We start from the raw sequence: 17,877 nt of genomic DNA on the forward strand, positions 1-17,877 counted from the left end.
TGTGTTTCAAATAAAGTTAATAGCATATTTAATGACAAAGATTGAAAACATTAAGAACATTTATTACTTTAGTGATTGTTCACCTGCTTAGTATAAGAATTTCATCAATTTATGTCTGCATGAAAAGGATTTTGGCATCACTGCCAAATGGAATTTTTTTGGAACGAGCCATGCTAAATCATCTTGTGATGGCACTGGAGGAACAGCAAAAAGACTTGCAGCCTGTGCTAGTCTGTAGAGGTCATTAGAGAACCAAATATTGACTCCATAAGATTTGTTCAAACTCTGCGATGGTAATATTTCAGGCAAACGGTTTTTTTTAATGTACCAAAAGAAGATATTGAAAAAATTCAGCCTGATCAAGAAACAAGGTTCACCATGGGACATACAATATCTCGAACAAGAGAAAATCATCAGTTTAAGGCAATTAATTGTAATCAGCTCATAGCAAGCAGAGTTTCCAATGATGCTACAGCATTGACAATTCATGCCTTCGATGCACATGGAGAAATTCCAGCTATCTGAATTGCAAGTTTACAGCCAGGACAATATGTTGCACGTATCTATGAAAATTTTTAGTGGGTTAGAAACGTGTGTGAAATTTCACACGAACAACAAGATATCATCATGAACTTTGTGCACCCGCACAGTTCTGCTTGTTCCTATCATTGGCCAACTGTTAAAGACACCTGCTGGATTCCTGAGCAACATATTTTCATGACTTTAGAAGCAACATCAGTGTCATCATTAGGAAGACAATACAGTTATCCACAATCTGCCCTTGACAAAATTGTAGTAGTGTTTAACCAAAAATGGAACTGACTCTTCAGTATTTTTGTTTTGCAGCTTTGCTGTGTTGAGTATTTTACGTGTTTTTATGGCATGTGTTTAGTTAATGTTTGAAACTGATTTATATACTGGAATAAAAAAATTAATTATGGGACTTCAAGAGAGAAATATTTCACTTTTCAATCTTCTCGAAGTGCTAAAATAATAACTTTTGAAATGTATTATTACTCATAAATATGCAAGATCCAAAAGTTAAACTATATACCTTTGAAAGCTGAAAGCATGCTCTTTTCAGCTGTGGCAAGAAAAAAAGGATTGAACAAGACACAATTGAAATATTGCCCCCAAAAAATACCCAAAAATTTACATGCAGACAATTTTGGCAAACTTTGCAGATGCATATCTTTTCACCTAGGAGTCCAATGTTAATGAAATTTGATCCATACATAGACATCCAAAGTAGGAATAACCCTCTGAAGTTTTGGTGTGATTGGTTCATATCAAAAGTAGCAGTAGTTGGTCAAACCTCAGCTCTCAGAATAGCACAACAAATTTTTTAGCCACTTTAGAGGCTTGTATCTATAGTTAGGTGTGGCAATAATCCCTAATTTTTGCTATGGTGTGATTCAGCATAAAAAGTTGTCTATGTATATTAAAGAAAATGAACAAATGTTTTCTAGAACTTCTAAAAAAGCCTAGCAAACTTGGCCCATTTGCACTTTTGTATGGATTGCAAAGATGAGTAGCCTCTCTTTAAAGGCCCCTAAAAATTCACCCACTGCAGATACTGGACTGAAATTTGGTATACAAGGATCCAAGACCATATAGAACCACCACACCAAATTTCATTACATTTGGAGATGGTTGAGTGGGGAATGACTCAAGTGCTACTGTTTTTTGCCATAATGAAAATTAGCTTTCAGAAGAGTGTCTGGCTTTCTTTCTATTTGATCAGTACAAAAAGAACCCACCTTTTCTTAATTATGTTCATTTGCTTTTATTAGCATATATTTAATTGTAAGAATTCCTGTATTGGCACAATGCTTGCTATTCTTCATCAAATCACGAGTGTTATGTACTGCTGTCATCACTTCTCACTTCCCATTTTCCACACCTTTCTAGTTACTAAGTTTCCTTCCTGGAGGTCTCCAGTCATCATTGCCTGATGTTCACCTTCCTTCCATGCTCTTGGAGAGCATTCCCTCTTCCTTCTCCTTTATGGAGTCCATGTCCAAACTCGTTTTGATCACCTGCCATAATCCATCCTTTCTAGATAGACAAGCACAATAGCTGTTGAGTTTCTGTTGCTTCACTTAACATCTTGCTGGTGTATTATTCCTCACATGGTAGATCATCTGAATGCTTTGATGTTGTACATCTCCAAAAGCTAATCTCTCTCTCTCTCTCTCTCTCTCTCTCTCTCTCTCTCTCTCTCTCTCTCTCTCTCTGCGCCTGCCTGTTATTCAGCTACACCAGCTACAGCTGTCTACACCATATGTAACAGATCTATCAACAATGAATTTATAGATGAATTTCTTGGTCCTTTTTGTTATTTTACTATTCACAAAACAGAAGTGAATTGTCTTATTGCACTTAGGTTTCGTGTATTTTGTTATTTATGTCAACTCTGTGTCTACTACTGGATGGCAACAATACTCCCCAGTGTCTGAAAACATCACATCCTATGATTTTGCCAGTTCAATTTTCTGCATTTTGACTGTCAGTCACCTTTCTTCATATTTTTACTTCTGCTTTTGCAGCAAGTAGGTTGCATCATTCTTATCTCCAGCTACAACAACCTAACTGTCAGCAAAAGAAGGGTACAATGTTTTCTGCCTTGTTTTATCAGTTTCTTAAGGTCTCCCTGTAGACTTTAAATAAGTTTGGCAACCTAGAGCACCCTTGTCACATTCTTTGCAATAGAATTTTCTAAAACTGTAGTTCTTGCTCATTTTTGTAGTAAATGAAAACCATAGCTTCAAAAATTTGTTCAGTGAATGAATGTATGTTGGAATTGGTACATTTCTTCATGTCCAGTTTCTAGTTGCTAATTTATAATAGATCATCTTTGTAGTTTTTCAGCACTTATTTTCCTTAAAGGCTATCAATACAAATAAGGATTATTTTGATGATAGTGAAGTCGTGATCCTCAGAATGCATTTAACCTTCTCTCACTACTCTTCTTTAGTACACACAAATCAATCTGAAATCAATATATATTTAAGAAAGGAAGAGAACATCCAGTAGCAGTAAAAATGAACATTTTTCCAGTCGTTGTTTAATGTAATCTCTTGCACATCAATCATCACTATCCTGTATTACATGAGTGGATTGTATAATCATCCCTCGGTTATTATTTCCAATTTAGGTTGTTTTCTTCAACATTATTTTTCAATTAACTGTCTTTCCCTTTGTCAAAATATGCTATATGGTTAAGTGATTCAGAAATTCTTCCCATTTTTGTTTGAAATCATAGTTGTATCATCTCAACTTGCAATTACATTTGCATAATTGTCAAATCAACAACTGCTACACCACAGCTTTGGTCACTACATATCATTATATCATCATCTTTCTCTTTACTTACAGCAATCTCTCCACATCTTTCAGAACTCTCCCCCCCCCCCCCCTTTTTTAGCACAACCAGGAATGGTGGGGGTTAAAGCTACCCATATATAGGGTGATACAAAAAGGAAGAACAGATTCCAGTTGTTTATTACAGACACACTATGAAAGATAGAATCTTATTGTGCTTGTCACTGGATAGAGGAAGGTTTATTGAGTCTCATGTTTGCATGGACGTAAGTGCCAAGCATTCCTCAAGAAACATCCAAATAGTAATCCCTTTCATTCCACACGTGAATCAACAGGTCCTTATTTATTAAATCAGCAGCTTCAACAGTTCGATTTCTTGGCTCTTGAAGAGTAGCTGCCTTAGGTGGGACAAAGACTTTGTCTTTCATGTACCCTCACAGAAAAAAATTGCAAGATGTGATGTCTGGCAACCTCCACCTGGGAGGACAAAGACAGTGAACAAGGTCTTGTTGTCCACCTCTTCCAATCCATATGACATACATGTCCAGCCACTATTCTTCCATTTGCATGTGAAACCAGCATTCCAAGTATTTTGAGTGCCAATCATAAATCTGCTTGTGCAGATGTGGCTTCTAGCTGAATTGACGGCAGAATACATGCTGCACTTGAACTATGTATTGACTTCATACATATTCCAACACACAAAATTCTCTCTCTTGTGATGTAGTTGCCATGTTGCTACAAACAACAATGCAGCTGTGTCAGAACTTCGAACCTTCCTGTTTCCAGTAACATGAACGATGTGTTTCTATTTTTTGTAGTTTGTCTGTAATAAAAAAATTGAAATCTGTTCTTTCTTTCAGAATTACCCAGTACAGTCACTATTACTGAACCTAACATTGTCTAAAGCACAGACATATGGATCGGATATTGTATGACTGCATGCCTGAATCACTTGTTCCTGGCTCCCGTCAATGGTTGTTCTCGTACTGATGCTACCATCAACTGTTTTAACATGACACTGAACTAAAAGTATCTCCACTTGTAAAATTTACTCACATTGATTATAGGTCTCTCTTTCACTTAGAATGATTTCTGAAATTTTATCAAGTTGCTTGTCCCATAACCGCCACAACACAGCTGATTCCTGATTCGCAACACAATGCATGAGTTGACACGTACGGAGGCACGCACGCGCCCACGCCCTTCTGGACTAATCAGTGCACCATCAGGACACTCCTAGAACTTCATAAATAAGCATCTGTAAGTGATCTGTAATGCACTTACAATGGAGGGTACCCATCCGTACCTGATCTCAAACACACATTCTGTTTACTCAACTACCCCTGCCCTTTCACAGCCTTTGAGGTTCTCAGTGTTCACAAAAGCAATCTGATGATTCAGAGTTCTTTCAGATTTACCCCAGTGTGCCAGTACTACACTACCTGGCGAAAAAGTGAAGCACCTAGAAAGAGAGGAGGGAACGAAATGAATCCTCACTAGTTGAGGGGCTATGTGATGTTATTTCAGAGATTACAAAATTGAGTCAGATTTACAGAGAACTTAGCAGTATGAGCCCACTAACCAGTTACGACATTGCAACCACTCAGGCCTGGATGCATGTAGTGATTCAATTGGCCAGGGTGTCATGAAGCCATTCTGTCCTCTCCTGAAGGCACCTGTAGTAATTGGTCCTTGATGTCGTAGATACTGGTTCTGGGAAAGAGTTGACGTCCAAGTTGGTCCACGCATGTTCTATCAAGGACAGACCTAGGTATCTTGCTGGCCATCAGAGTACCTCAATATCATGCAGACAATCCATAGAAACACGTGTCATGTGTGGACGACCATTGTCCTGTTGAAAAATCGCTTCACAATAGTCACGTGAGAAGTAACGCATAAGAACACAGAGACTGTCTTGCTGCAAGTACATTGTACAGTGTGGTGTTTTATAGATATTTTATTTGTCCTAGTACATTTTGGCACTTCAAGAGTAATTTGTTAGAAAGTATGGACGATAAGAAGAAGAAAATTGTGTCAGTCACTGGCGGTTGTACGCTATGTACTCATATATTTCTCGAAAGAAAAATCACACAATACCTGTAAAATAATAGATATAAACAGCTGACAATAATGAACATGGTAGAACCAAAATTTTGTGGGCGGTCACCTACAGTGTTGGTTTACACACATCTTCCCCACTTTATACACTTCTTTTAAGAGGCCTACATTTTTCTGAGGTGATTTCTAAAATCAGTGAGGGTATTCTAAATCTGTCTTGTGACTCCAAGGAAATTCGTATTTTTGTCGCCAAATGTGTTCTCCAAAATGAAACACACATACCATTTGGCTTGCTATCTCCATCTAAAAACAGTTCATTACAAAAGATGTTGATGTTAGTACTTAAGAGTTTTGCTCATTTCAGGAAATGCTATCCGCTTGCAAGTCTGTTTTCAATATTTCCTCATTTGCACCATTGTTTCTTGTACCATAGCTGCAAAAGACAGATTGTCAACTCATGTCTTTACTAACCCTTGAGATCTCAAAATTTGTCAGGGAAAAGTGCCAAAACTTGTCTGGAAATCAGGGAAATATCATTCGGGGAAACTTGTGGCAACCCTATGAACTGTGTTTCATCACTAAACAATGTAACCCCATTCATCAGAAGTCCATGCTTCCTGGTCAAGCCATTAATGTGTTATGATGTTGATGCCAGCCTACACCTTGGATAATAATTCCCTGGTCTAGTTGCTGCTAGTCTCTGACTAGTGGTGCAGGAAGATACTGAATGCTGCAGGGAGTCCATTATTTGTTCTTTGATGGCAGGTACAGATGCGAAGGGGTTATGATATGCTCAATGTGGAATACAGTGATCCTCCGTTTTGGTGGTCAAATATAGTTGTAGCAATCTTGGTGACAATTATGCCTGCCCTCATGTTTCCACGTGTTCCATCATTGGATCACTCTCATATCTGAATGACCCACAGATCTGCAGACTGTGCTTTCTCACATCAGTATGTGGCATCTCTGTCTCCTTCACAGTGATCACTCAACATATGAAGCTGTTCACATCCCTTATGTACCGTACTAGGCTTGGTAACAACACTAAACGTGAACAACATTCTACCTAGAAGACTGCATCTCTAATCTACCTACCTGCCATGCCAATGGTGTGTGTGTGTGTGTGTGTACAAAGTTATGTTGAAATCCGTCCATGACTTCTGCCGCTTTACTTTTATTGTTAGGCAGTGTGACATACTAAAAACAGTGCGACTTACTGTCTCACTAACTTTAGCACTTTGAATTATCATTTTCGTGTTCCCTTTGATAACAGTTAATATCAGTAATGTCATTTAATGGTTGAAAAGTAAATGGTGATACTACACATAGCCAATCAAGTATGAGGGTCCGTAATGGATGTGAACATTGCTATACCATTACTACAGTGTAACGAATTGTTGGCAGAAGTGAAAAAGTGGTAACTGACCTGAAAACCTCCTAGGACAGATTAAAGACCAGACCTTTGATCCCACCAAGCCACTCCATTAACCCCTTAAAGCTGAGTGGCACAAATTTGCATCATACCTGTGCGACACTAATAAATGGAAGATTAACTGTTTTTGAGCACAGGAGCAGTAGATGCAGATTCTATATAAAGCTACCAACACTTGCAACGTATGTTGACATCTCCCGATTGTTTCAGATATGTCTAGAACTATATTTTTATTTTTTTATTTCTTTCTTTTGTGTAGGGATTTATTCAGGCATTAAGGGACGAAGTTGCACTGCTCTGCAAAACTTAAGGATTAGCTTTATGAAGTAACATAAGATACTAACTACTAGGTGGAAATAAAGGAAAAGTGTGGGAGCGTGTTGCTAGAGGTCTTCCAGTCATGTGCAGAAAGTAGGACGTCACAAGATATGAGGTTGTATGACTGTAGCACCAAATGAGGCTGGCCCCCGCAACATGAGGCAGTGGAAAGAATGGGAAGATACAGCATATGTCAATATCAATGAACAGTTATGGTGCACTGGTGGTGATCTTCATTACAGTGTAGCTGAAAGATAACATTTGGATGTTTTCACATAGGAAAGAATCATTTGGAAACCAGAAGATGGGCATAGTGTGAAAAGTGTAGCCCCAGAGATCGGGATTGGTCAAACCATTGCTTCACGTGCATGAGGCGCATTTCAAACCACAGGCACTGCTGTCCAAAGGCAACAGGCAAGAAGGGACATCAAACATTGAGTGCAGTTGCAGCTACATTGAACAGGAATCAAAGGCACACAATCCACAGTGGCACAGAAACTGCTTGGGGTGGTCCGTTTGCCCAACTACCGGTATGTTGTTTTCTGTTGACACTCGCACATCAGTGATGGTGCTAAGAGCATAGAGACTGAACTAAAGAGGAGTGGGATCACATGCTCTTCTTAGGTGAGAACAGATTCAGTCTGAGTAGTCCTTGTGGACATATGCTCATATAGTGAGAGGTGGGAACACGTAATGCACTCAAGAACATTGTCGAACATGTTTGTTTTGGTAGCACAGGTGTTGGTGTGGTAAGGCACAATGTTGCATGGGAAGACTGACCTCCAAAGCTAAGAAGGCAGTACAATCTCTGGTCAACATTATTGTGACATTGTACTCCTTTCCCATGTGTGTTTTCCCAGGGGTGCATTTGACCCTGCCTCCATTTTTATGGATGACAATGTGCAACTGCATCAAACAGCACAGGTGAAGGAGCTGGAACCAGGGGACATGCAGTGAACGGACTGGTCTGTCCATTGCCCCCGACTTAAATCACGTCAAGCACACGTATGATGCGTTTGGAAGACAAAGTAATGCAGCTTGCCCATATGCACCAACAACTGCCCAACTGGTGGGGGAAGAACAACTCCTTACCACCGTGTGGCCATCATGGAATCACGTTGTAGAGCATACATTGCTGTCCACTGCAATCGCATACCCTATTACGAACCATGTCCCACCCTTTGTAACATTGATGGTGCCATCACAAATCATGTTGACTTCAGTGCAATTATTGACTTTTAATGAAAGTGTTATTTCTGTTTATCTCATTGTTTATTTCTTTTAGTTACCTTCTGTACTATACTGTACAGTTCTTTCTATGTGTGGTCCAAGTGTCGTCGAGCTGTGTCACTTGGCAGTGATGTCATGTGCAAGTTACTTTGTCGCTAAGTTTTCTACATCATTTTATATATTCAAAGTAATTATAAATCACATAAAGTTAGTCACAGAATGATTAGAGTAGCTTAAGAGAAACATCAGACCACATTTTATATGTGTGGTTATGTCAGTGTATACATATAATAATTTGTTGTTTTTGCTAATATTGGAGTCGTGCATGTGTACTTAAAATTTACAAAGATTACATTTTTTGCAGGCAAAGAAGAAGTTACATGAATCTGTTGACACATACATAAGAGAACAGATAGATGTGGCAGGCCAGGCAATTTGCAATGCTGTTCTAGACAAAATAACTAATGGTGACGTGATACTCACGTATGGATGGTGAGTTGTAATTTGATAGCATAGTCTTGTACACTTTTCAGTGAACCATGGTCTTTCAATAAAATTGATGTGGCACCATTAAAGCAGTTATTAATCTTCAGAATATGCGAGGTATGATCAAAAAGTAAAAGAAATTTTTTAATTTCACAGGCTTGTATACATCCAATTTTCAATTTTTTTATATTGTTGGTGCACATGGTACATTTGCATTTTCAGCTGTTTTGAATATTTAGTTTATTGTTGACAATCAGAAAAATTATGTGTTTTTGAATGCTCAGTGAAGTATTACTTTCGAAAAAGATGGATCAAAGAATTTGCATTAAATTTTGCTTGAAAAATGGAATAAAGTACAGCACTGCATTCAAAATGTTGACTGACTTTTTGGCAAATTTACTATTAGTAAGACAAGAGTTTATGAGTCTTACGAATGTTTGAATCAGAGTCGAAAACTCGTTGAAGATGACAACCACCGTAGATGCCCTAGCACATCAGTTCCTGATGAAAATGTGGAAGTAGTGAAGAAAATGATTCTGGAAAATCCCAGTCACCATCAGAGAGGCTGCTGATGGTGTTGGTATATCCGTTGGCTCATGCCAAGCAATTTTTTCAAGTGTTTTCAGTATGTAATGTATAGCAGGAAAGTTTGTTCTGAAATTGTTCAACTTTGACCAAAAACAATGTCGCATGGACATCTCTTGGGAATTTCTGAATGAAGTTGACAACAATCCAGAACTTATAAAGAAGGTTATAACACATGAGAAAACGAGAGTGTACGGGTGTAACATTGAAACCAAGGCCCAATCATTTCAATGGAAACTGCCTGAAGAGCCACATGCACAAAAAAAAAAAAAAAATGTAAAGCTTCTTTTCATTGTTTTCTTCAATTACAACGGAATATTACATCATGTGTTCCAGCCTTATGATCATACGGTCAATAAGAAATACTACCTGGAAGTGATGCGCCATTTTCATAAAGTCATAAAAAATAAAAAATAAAATGACCAGAATTGTGGCAAAAGAACTCATGAAAATTTCATCACGATAGTCCTATATTCCTCGCACTCACACCTGAATGCATGTTCGTGATTTTTTGGTTAAAAAAAAAAACTGTTGTATTGCCTCAGTATTCTCTGGAAATGGCCCCCTGCAACTTCTTTCTATTCCTGAGGCTGATGGGAACCATGAAAGGATGTCGTTTGGCTACCATTGATGAGATAAAAACAGAATTGCTGGAGGAGCTGAACACCATGATGAAAGGTGAGTTTCAAAGTGCTTCTAAGATTGGAAAAAGCACTGGCATGAGTGTATTATATCTGAGTGGGATTACTTTGAAGAGGGGACAGAGTTGATGTTGATGAACAAGTAAAGATTATTAGAGAAAAACAAAAACCTCCGTTACTTGCTGATCATATCTCATATATCAGCTTATAATTCAGGAGCTGTTAGGGCCAAATATAAATGCTGGGAGGGGGACGTAGGAGAAAAAGGAAATTCTGAAAAGACCTAAATTAAGGAATGGTTCTCAAGTAATGGGGTTCTACATCTACATCCACATCTACATCTACATCCATACTCCGCAAGCCACCTGACGGTGTGTGGCGGAGGGTACCCTGAGTACCTCTATCGGTTCTCCCTTCTATTCCAGTCTTGTATTGTTCGTGGAAAGAAGGATTGTTGGTATGCTTCTGTGTGGGCTCTAATCTCTCTGATTTTATCCTCATGGTCTCTTCGCGAGATATATGTAGGAGGGAGCAATATACTGCTTGACTCTTCGGTGCAGGTATGTTCTCGAAACTTTAACAAAAGCCCGTACCGAGCTACGGAGCGTCTCTCCTGCAGAGTCTTCCACTGGAGTTTATCTATCATCTCCGTAACGCTTTCCCGATTACTAAATGATCCTGTAACAAAGCGCGCTGCTCTCCTTTGGATCTTCTCTATCTCTTCTATCAGCCCTATCTGGTACGAATCCCACACTGCTGAGCAGTATTCAAGCAGTGGGCGAACAAGCGTACTGTAACCTACTTCCTTTGTTTTCGGATTGCATTTCCTTAGGATTCTTCCAATGAATCTCAGTCTGGCATCTGCTTTACCGATGATCAACTTCATATGAATTAACAGGTTCCAGTTGCTGACCTGCTATTTTGTAGCTAAATGATAAGGGATCTATCTTTCTATGTATTCGCAGCACATTACACTTGTCTACATTGAGATTCAATTGCCATTCCCTGCGCCATGCGTCAATTTGCTGCAGGTCCTCCTGCATTTCAGTACAATTTTCCATTGTTACAACCTCTCGATACACGACAGCATCATCTGCAAAAAGCCTCAGTGAACTTCCGATGTCATCCACCAGGTCATTTATGTATATTTTGAATAGCAACGATCCTATGACACTCCCCTACGGCACACCTGAAATCACTCTTACTTCGGAAGACTTCTCTCCATTGAGAGTGACATGCTGCATTCTGTTATCTAGGAACTCCTCAATCCAATCACACAATTGGTCTGATAGTCCATATGCTCTTACTTTGTTCATTAAACGACTGTGGGGAACTGTATCGAACGCCTTGCGGAAGTCAAGAAACACGGCATCTACCTTTGAACCCGTGTCTATGGCCCTCTGAGTCTCGTGGACGAATAGCGCGAGCTGGGTTTCACATGACCGTCTTTTTCGAAACCCATGCTGATTCCTACAGAGTAGATTTCTAATCTCCAGAAAAGTCATTATACTCGAACATAATACGTGTTCCAAAATTCTACAACTGATCGACGTTCGAGATATAGGTCTATAGTTCCGCACATCTGTTCAACATCCCTTCTTGAAAACGGGATGACCTGTGCCTTTTTCCAATCCTTTGGACCGCTACGCTCTTCTAGAGACCTACGGTACACCACTGCAAGAAGGGGGGCAAGTTCCTTCGCGTACTCTGTGTAAAATAGAACTGTATCCCATCAGGTCCAGCGGCCTTCCCTCTTTTGAGCGATTTTAATTGTTTCTCTATCCCTCTGTCATCCATTTCGATATCTACCATGTTGTCATCTGTGCGACAATCTAGAGAAGGAACTACAGTGCAGTCTTCCTCTGTGAAACAGTTTTGGAAAAAGACATTTGGTATTTCGGCCTTAAGTCTGTCGTCCTCTGTTTCAGTACCATTTTGGTCACAGAGTGTCTGGACATTTTGTTTTGATCCATCTACCGCTTTGACATAAGCGCCTCTCGCAAAGCCCTCCTCGCACTACATTTCGCTTCGCGTAATGTTTGTTTGTCTGTAGGGCTTTGGCTATGTTTATGTTTGCTGTGAAGTTCCCTTTGCTTCTGCAGCAGTTTTCTGACTCGCTTGTTGTACCACATTGGCTCTTTTCCATCTCTTACGATCTTGCTTGGCACATACTCATCTAATGCATATTGTACGATGGTTTTGAACTTTGTCCACTGATCCTCAACACTATCTGTACTAGAGACAAAACTTTTGTGTTGAGCCGTCAGGTACTCTGTAATCTGCTTTTTGTCACTTTTGCTAAACAGAAAAATCTTCCTACCTTTTTTAATATTTCTATTTAAGGCTGAAATCATCGATGCAGTAACCGCTTTATGATCGCTGATTCCCTGTTCTGCGTTAACTGTTTCAAATAGTTCGGGTCTGTCACCAGAAGGTCTAATATGTTATCGCCATGAGTCGGTTCTCTGTTTAACTGCTCAAGGTAGTTTTCAGATAAAGCACTTAAAAAAATTTCACTGGATTCTTTGTCCCTGCCACCCGTTATGAACGTTTGAGTCTCCCAGTCTATATCCGGCAAATTAAAATCTCCACCCAGAACTATAACATGGTGGGGAAATCTACTCGAAATATTTTCTAAATTATCCTTCAGGTGCTCAGCCACAACAGCTGCTGAGCCAGGGGGCCTATAGAGACATCCAATTACCATGTCTGAGCCTGCTTTAACCGTGACCTTCACCCAAATCATTTCACATTTCGGATCTCCGTCAATTTCCTTTGATACTATTGCATTTCTTATCGCTATAAACACGCCTCCCCCTTCACTGTCCAGCCTGTCTCTGCGGTATACATTCCAATCTGAGTTTAGGATTTCATTACTGTTTACGTCTGGTTTCAGCCAACTTTCTGTCCGTAGTACTATACGGGCATTGTGACCGTTTATTAATGAGAGGACCTTTCTATAGACGCTCCTGCAGTTTACTATTAGCACATTAATATTGTTATTCCCTGTTGCATTTTGCCTACTCCTACCTTGCCGCGTCTCAGGAGGTGTCTTGTCGGGCCTAGGGAGGGAATTCTCTAACCTAAAAAACCCCCATGTGCGCTCCACACGTACTCCGCTACCCTTGTAGCCGCTTCCGGCGTGTAGTGCACGCCTGACCTATTCAGGGGGATCCTACATTTCTCCACCCGATAGCGGAGGTCGAGAAACTTGCACCCCACATCTCCGCAGAATCGTCTGAGCCTCTGGTTTAAGCCTTCCACTCGGCTCCAAACCAGAGGACCGTGATCGGTCCTGGGAACGATACTACAAATAGTTAGCTCTGATTCCACCCCGCGAGTGAGGCTTTCCGCCTTCACCAATTCCGCCAACCGCCTGTACGAACTGAGGATGACCTCTGAACCCAGACAGCAGGAGTCATTGGTGCCGACATGAGCAACAATTTGCAGTCACATGCACCCAGTGCTCTCTGTCGCCGCCGCTAGGGCCTCCTCCACATCTCGGATGAGACCCCCCCCGGCAAGCAGACAGAGTGAACACTGGACTTCTTCCCCGACCTTTCCGCTATTTCCCTAAGGGGCTCCATCACCCACCTAACGTTGGAGCTCCCAATGACTAATAACCCCCCCCCCCCCGCCCCCCGTATGCCTGCTCGGACCTTGCTGAAGGAGCAGCCACATGTCCACTTACAGGCAGAGTGGGTGATGCCACACGGCCAGCCTCCACATTTACCCTCCGCCTCGTGCGCCACGAACGCCGCTGAACCCGCCACTCCCCTTGGGGAGAGGGTGGTCCAACCGCGCCCGGTACCTGCGAAGATGTCTCGACAGCAGGGACAGTGGGGGATCATGTAACACCTGGGGTGTACCATGCGACACACCAGACTCTCTACTGCCGCTACACTCAGAGGCAGCAGCCTGAAGACGGCTGACCGCGGCCATCAATACGTTCAGCTGTTCGCGAACAGTGGCCAGCTCCTCCTGCATCCGTACACAGCAGTCAAACATCCTATCCATCCTAAGGAATCAATTTACTGAAGAGAGTTAATCAACTTTTAACTAGACTGCTAATTCATTAAAGGCGGCTGATTTAATGCTAAAGACTATAAATGGTTCACCAAATTGAACAGAAAGATAGCAAATTAGTATAATCTTTTTAATAAAACTTGCTTCTCAGTCAGTAAAATTAGCTCATCTATGATTTCACTTCATAGCACTAAAATTGTTTGTCATATGTTGTAGCTGACAGTAATTAATTGAACTTAAAACTGTGTACTAATTTTATTCGGTGTATGGTATCCTTAAGTAATTTAGCGGGTATGAATGTGAGTGAGACCTGATGGATACAGTCTTACTGTGTTGTCAGATTCCTTGCCATTAGATTCTGCATTCGACTAAACATGATATTTCAGTATTCCATTTGACACCATTTTTCAGATGAAATATTTTGCTTTTTATCTGTCAGAACTAATACCACACAAGAGATCCCCCCCCAACAGTCTATAGGTTGCAGGAAGGGCTTGCTGCAACTTGTGATTAAAACCATCTGCCAGCTGAAGCAAAGAACTGTGGTTTATTACATGTTCAGTGCTGAAGGACACAGGAGTGAGGTGACAACTTATGGCTCATATTTCATTCCATGTCTATTAAGTGCTACTCCAGATACAACTTTGTGTGATATTTTTTAACACATTTTGTCCTGAACAATGCAAGTAGTCTGGTAGATGCATAATTTGACTTAGTGATATGGCACGAGTGTATTATATCTGAATGGGATTACTTTGAAAAGGGGATAGAGTTGATGTTGATGAATAAATAAAGATTATTAGAGAAAAACAAAAACCTCCATTACTTGCTGATCATATCTCATATATCAGCTTATAATTCAGAAGCTGTTCAGGCCAAATATAAATGCTGGGAGGGGTACGTAGGAGAAAAAGGAAATTCTGAAAATACCTAAATTAAGGAATGGTTCTCAAGTAATTGGGTTAATGCTAAAGACTATAAATGGTTCACCAAATTTAATGACGTGGAATCTTATAAAGACAAGGGCTTAATTTAAGCCAGATGTTAAATCCCATCTTAACATGATTAAAACAAAATACTCATTGTCCTAGCAGGCGGGGGAATGTAATTGCAAATCTCAGGACACATTTATACCATTTTGACATTGCATGTTTACACGGCATCATTAGACAGCTACAATGGTGCATATCTTGACGTTTAGTGTGCACTTTCTTCTGTGAATAGAATGAGGGAGAGGGGTCATCTCTGATGAGACATCAGCTGAGCAAGATACAGTACAACAATTCTTCTGAGAATGGCAGCTGGGCAGGCCTGTGACATAGTTGAATGCAGGATCTGGTGGAAAACTCACGAAGAATATAAGTCATTATACTGGAAAAGCCTACATTTTCATTAAAATCAGTTAAGCTTCTATTGGTATAACATCACTGGCAAAGGGAGCGATGTACAGTAAGAAACAAAGCTAAAAGAAGTGTGTGAGATCCACTGTAAATAACGAGTTAAAAGCAGCAAATAACTTACTTAAGTCTGTTTGCCACAAAGACTGTCATTGTTTAGGAACATCTAGTAATAATAATCCACAAAACTGAAGAGTTTTTTCTTCCTCTCTAAGAAAGAAATCAATGTTGGCAATATTTGAGATGGGAGAGAGATATTTACATACTAGCTAGCAAGACCAAGTGAGGTGGCACAATGGACTTGCATTCAGGAGTGTGGTTCAGATTGCTTCCGGATTTAAATTTCCTGTAGTTCCCCAAAGTCACTTAAAGTGAATGGCAGGACAGTACTTTAAAAGGTAATAGTCAATTTACTTCACATTTATGTCTAAATCTAAGTTGTGGTCTGTCTCTAATGACCTCAGTCTCAAAGGGTGCTAAAATCTGTCTTCCCTGCTCCTTCCCTGTTTCCTAGCTGCCAAAACAAGAACAACTTTAAAGGAGCCAATAGTCACAAATTTTAAAAAGTTTAATCTTGTGCTTTGTTAACTCTGTAAAACCAATAAGTTATAGTACAGGTGCTGGAAAACAATAAATCAGATTGTGTGCCAGAACAGAGACAGAGACTTGGAATTAATAGTGAAATGTCCCTTCTTAGAGGACCAATTTTGCAAAAGCATGCCTGTGAAATGTTCCACAGTCTGCAGGTTTGTGTGATTCATGAAATGCCAGTAGGCAACACAGTTATTGTCACAAAGGACTCATGAATCAGCAGACCTCTATTATTTATTTGCATTGATGCATTACTGAAATAGATTTTTGTAAGGATTGATGTATTACTTCGGCTGATGAGCTGAGGTTAGGGAGTCATACTCTTCCCTGCAGCAAGCCAGCTGCACAAGATCCAACCACTGGACTGGAAACATGTTAACAATAACTGTTTAGTCTCCAAGTTACTGTTTACAGTATATTTGGTGGCCTCATCAGAGAAAAGCATCTCAGTATAACTCCCCAGAAACAATATGATTTACTCCCACTTTAATTCCAAGCAACTGTTTGCTCCCTAATCTGACACAAAATTGCCACATCAGCTGAGGCTAAATCACTGTACACTTTACTTTGAAAATCACATTGCCAATCAGGAATTACTATAGCAAAGCTGCATCTGTAAAATCTCGTGCACCTGTGCTAGAACTGTAAAGTTTCTCTGTGAAATTTAAAACTGCTGTTAGCACTCCATATCCACATCTCATCAGTCTTGCCTTCTTCCCTCCACAAGAGTCCATAACTAACTGTAAGATTTTGCAACTTAAAGCCACTTCAAAAATTTAGACTTCTTAGCCATTTGGCTATCAAGCCACAGAACGCCATTTGTTTAGCAGCCATTTGTGTTATAGCTAAAAACACTATAACTCATGACAATTTGTAAATTATCTTGCAGAAAAATTCCAATGACATCACTGTTATTGTTCTGAATACTCAGTGTAGTGAAGGCATCCCAAACTGTCATACTAATCTCAGATTTGGAGATAATCTCCCCAGCCCAACCAGACTGCCAACAAACGAAGTATCCCATTGCCTGTGAAGATTTTTACATTTCATGTTGTGACTGGTAGAATAATAATAAAGAACTATGTGAAGCAATTTCACGAACTGCTTAAGTTGGTAAAGGATGACTCATAATTGCCAATAATTGGTTTAACTGCTTATCAGAGTATCATTTTGTTTAACCAAACAATGGGAAGTCCTGGTTGGAATATCAACAATATTGTGAATGGGTAGATCACTGTGCCTGGTAAGGATAACACATTGAGATGCTGACAGGCACAGCGAAAAGACTGCTACACGTTGAGCTTACAGCCAATGTCTCTTTCAGAAAGGAGAATAAAAACTCGCAATTCACCCAGCCAGGCACACCCCATGTATACATGACAGGTATCTCCGGTCACTCTGGCCAAAATGCAATTGTATTGTTCCAGCAGTAGCAGAAATCCAGAATGCGGCAGGGAAGGGAGGAGGTATAGCAGGATATGGCTGGAGGGAGAGGAGTCAGCGCTGCCTGGAGGAGCGTGCAGGTAGTAGGAGGCAGGATAAGGCTACCAGGAGCAGCATCAGGAGGCTGTAGGAGGAGGGGAGCAGAAAAGGAGAGGAGCAGAGTAGGGGAAAAGACTGGTGGTTGCAGTGGCAGAGAGTGGTGCACAGTGAGGGTGAGGGGACATGAATTTGGAGGAGATGATAAGAGAGAAGAGGTGAAACTGTTGGCTGGAGACTGTGGAGACAGTAGGTTACCTTAGGTTGAGGACAGGATGATTTCTGGACCAGAGAATGTGTTGTAAGG

General features: G+C 40.3%; 1 protein-coding gene across 3 annotated transcripts in view; it reads left to right on the forward strand.

Annotated features, from left to right (window-relative positions):
• LOC126093593 (uncharacterized) overlaps positions 1-17,877 on the forward strand; it is a 111,773-nt gene that overhangs the window by 61,504 nt on the left and 32,392 nt on the right. For all 3 annotated transcript variants that reach the window (XM_049908733.1, XM_049908732.1, XM_049908731.1), the window contains one exon: positions 8,730-8,857. In XM_049908733.1, coding sequence (XP_049764690.1) covers positions 8,730-8,857 — 128 coding nt within the window. The remainder of the gene's footprint in view (positions 1-8,729; positions 8,858-17,877) is intronic.

Source organism: Schistocerca cancellata, chromosome 1 (genome assembly GCF_023864275.1).
Source record: "Schistocerca cancellata isolate TAMUIC-IGC-003103 chromosome 1, iqSchCanc2.1, whole genome shotgun sequence".
In the NCBI taxonomy this organism is placed as follows: Eukaryota; Metazoa; Arthropoda; class Insecta; order Orthoptera; family Acrididae; genus Schistocerca; species Schistocerca cancellata.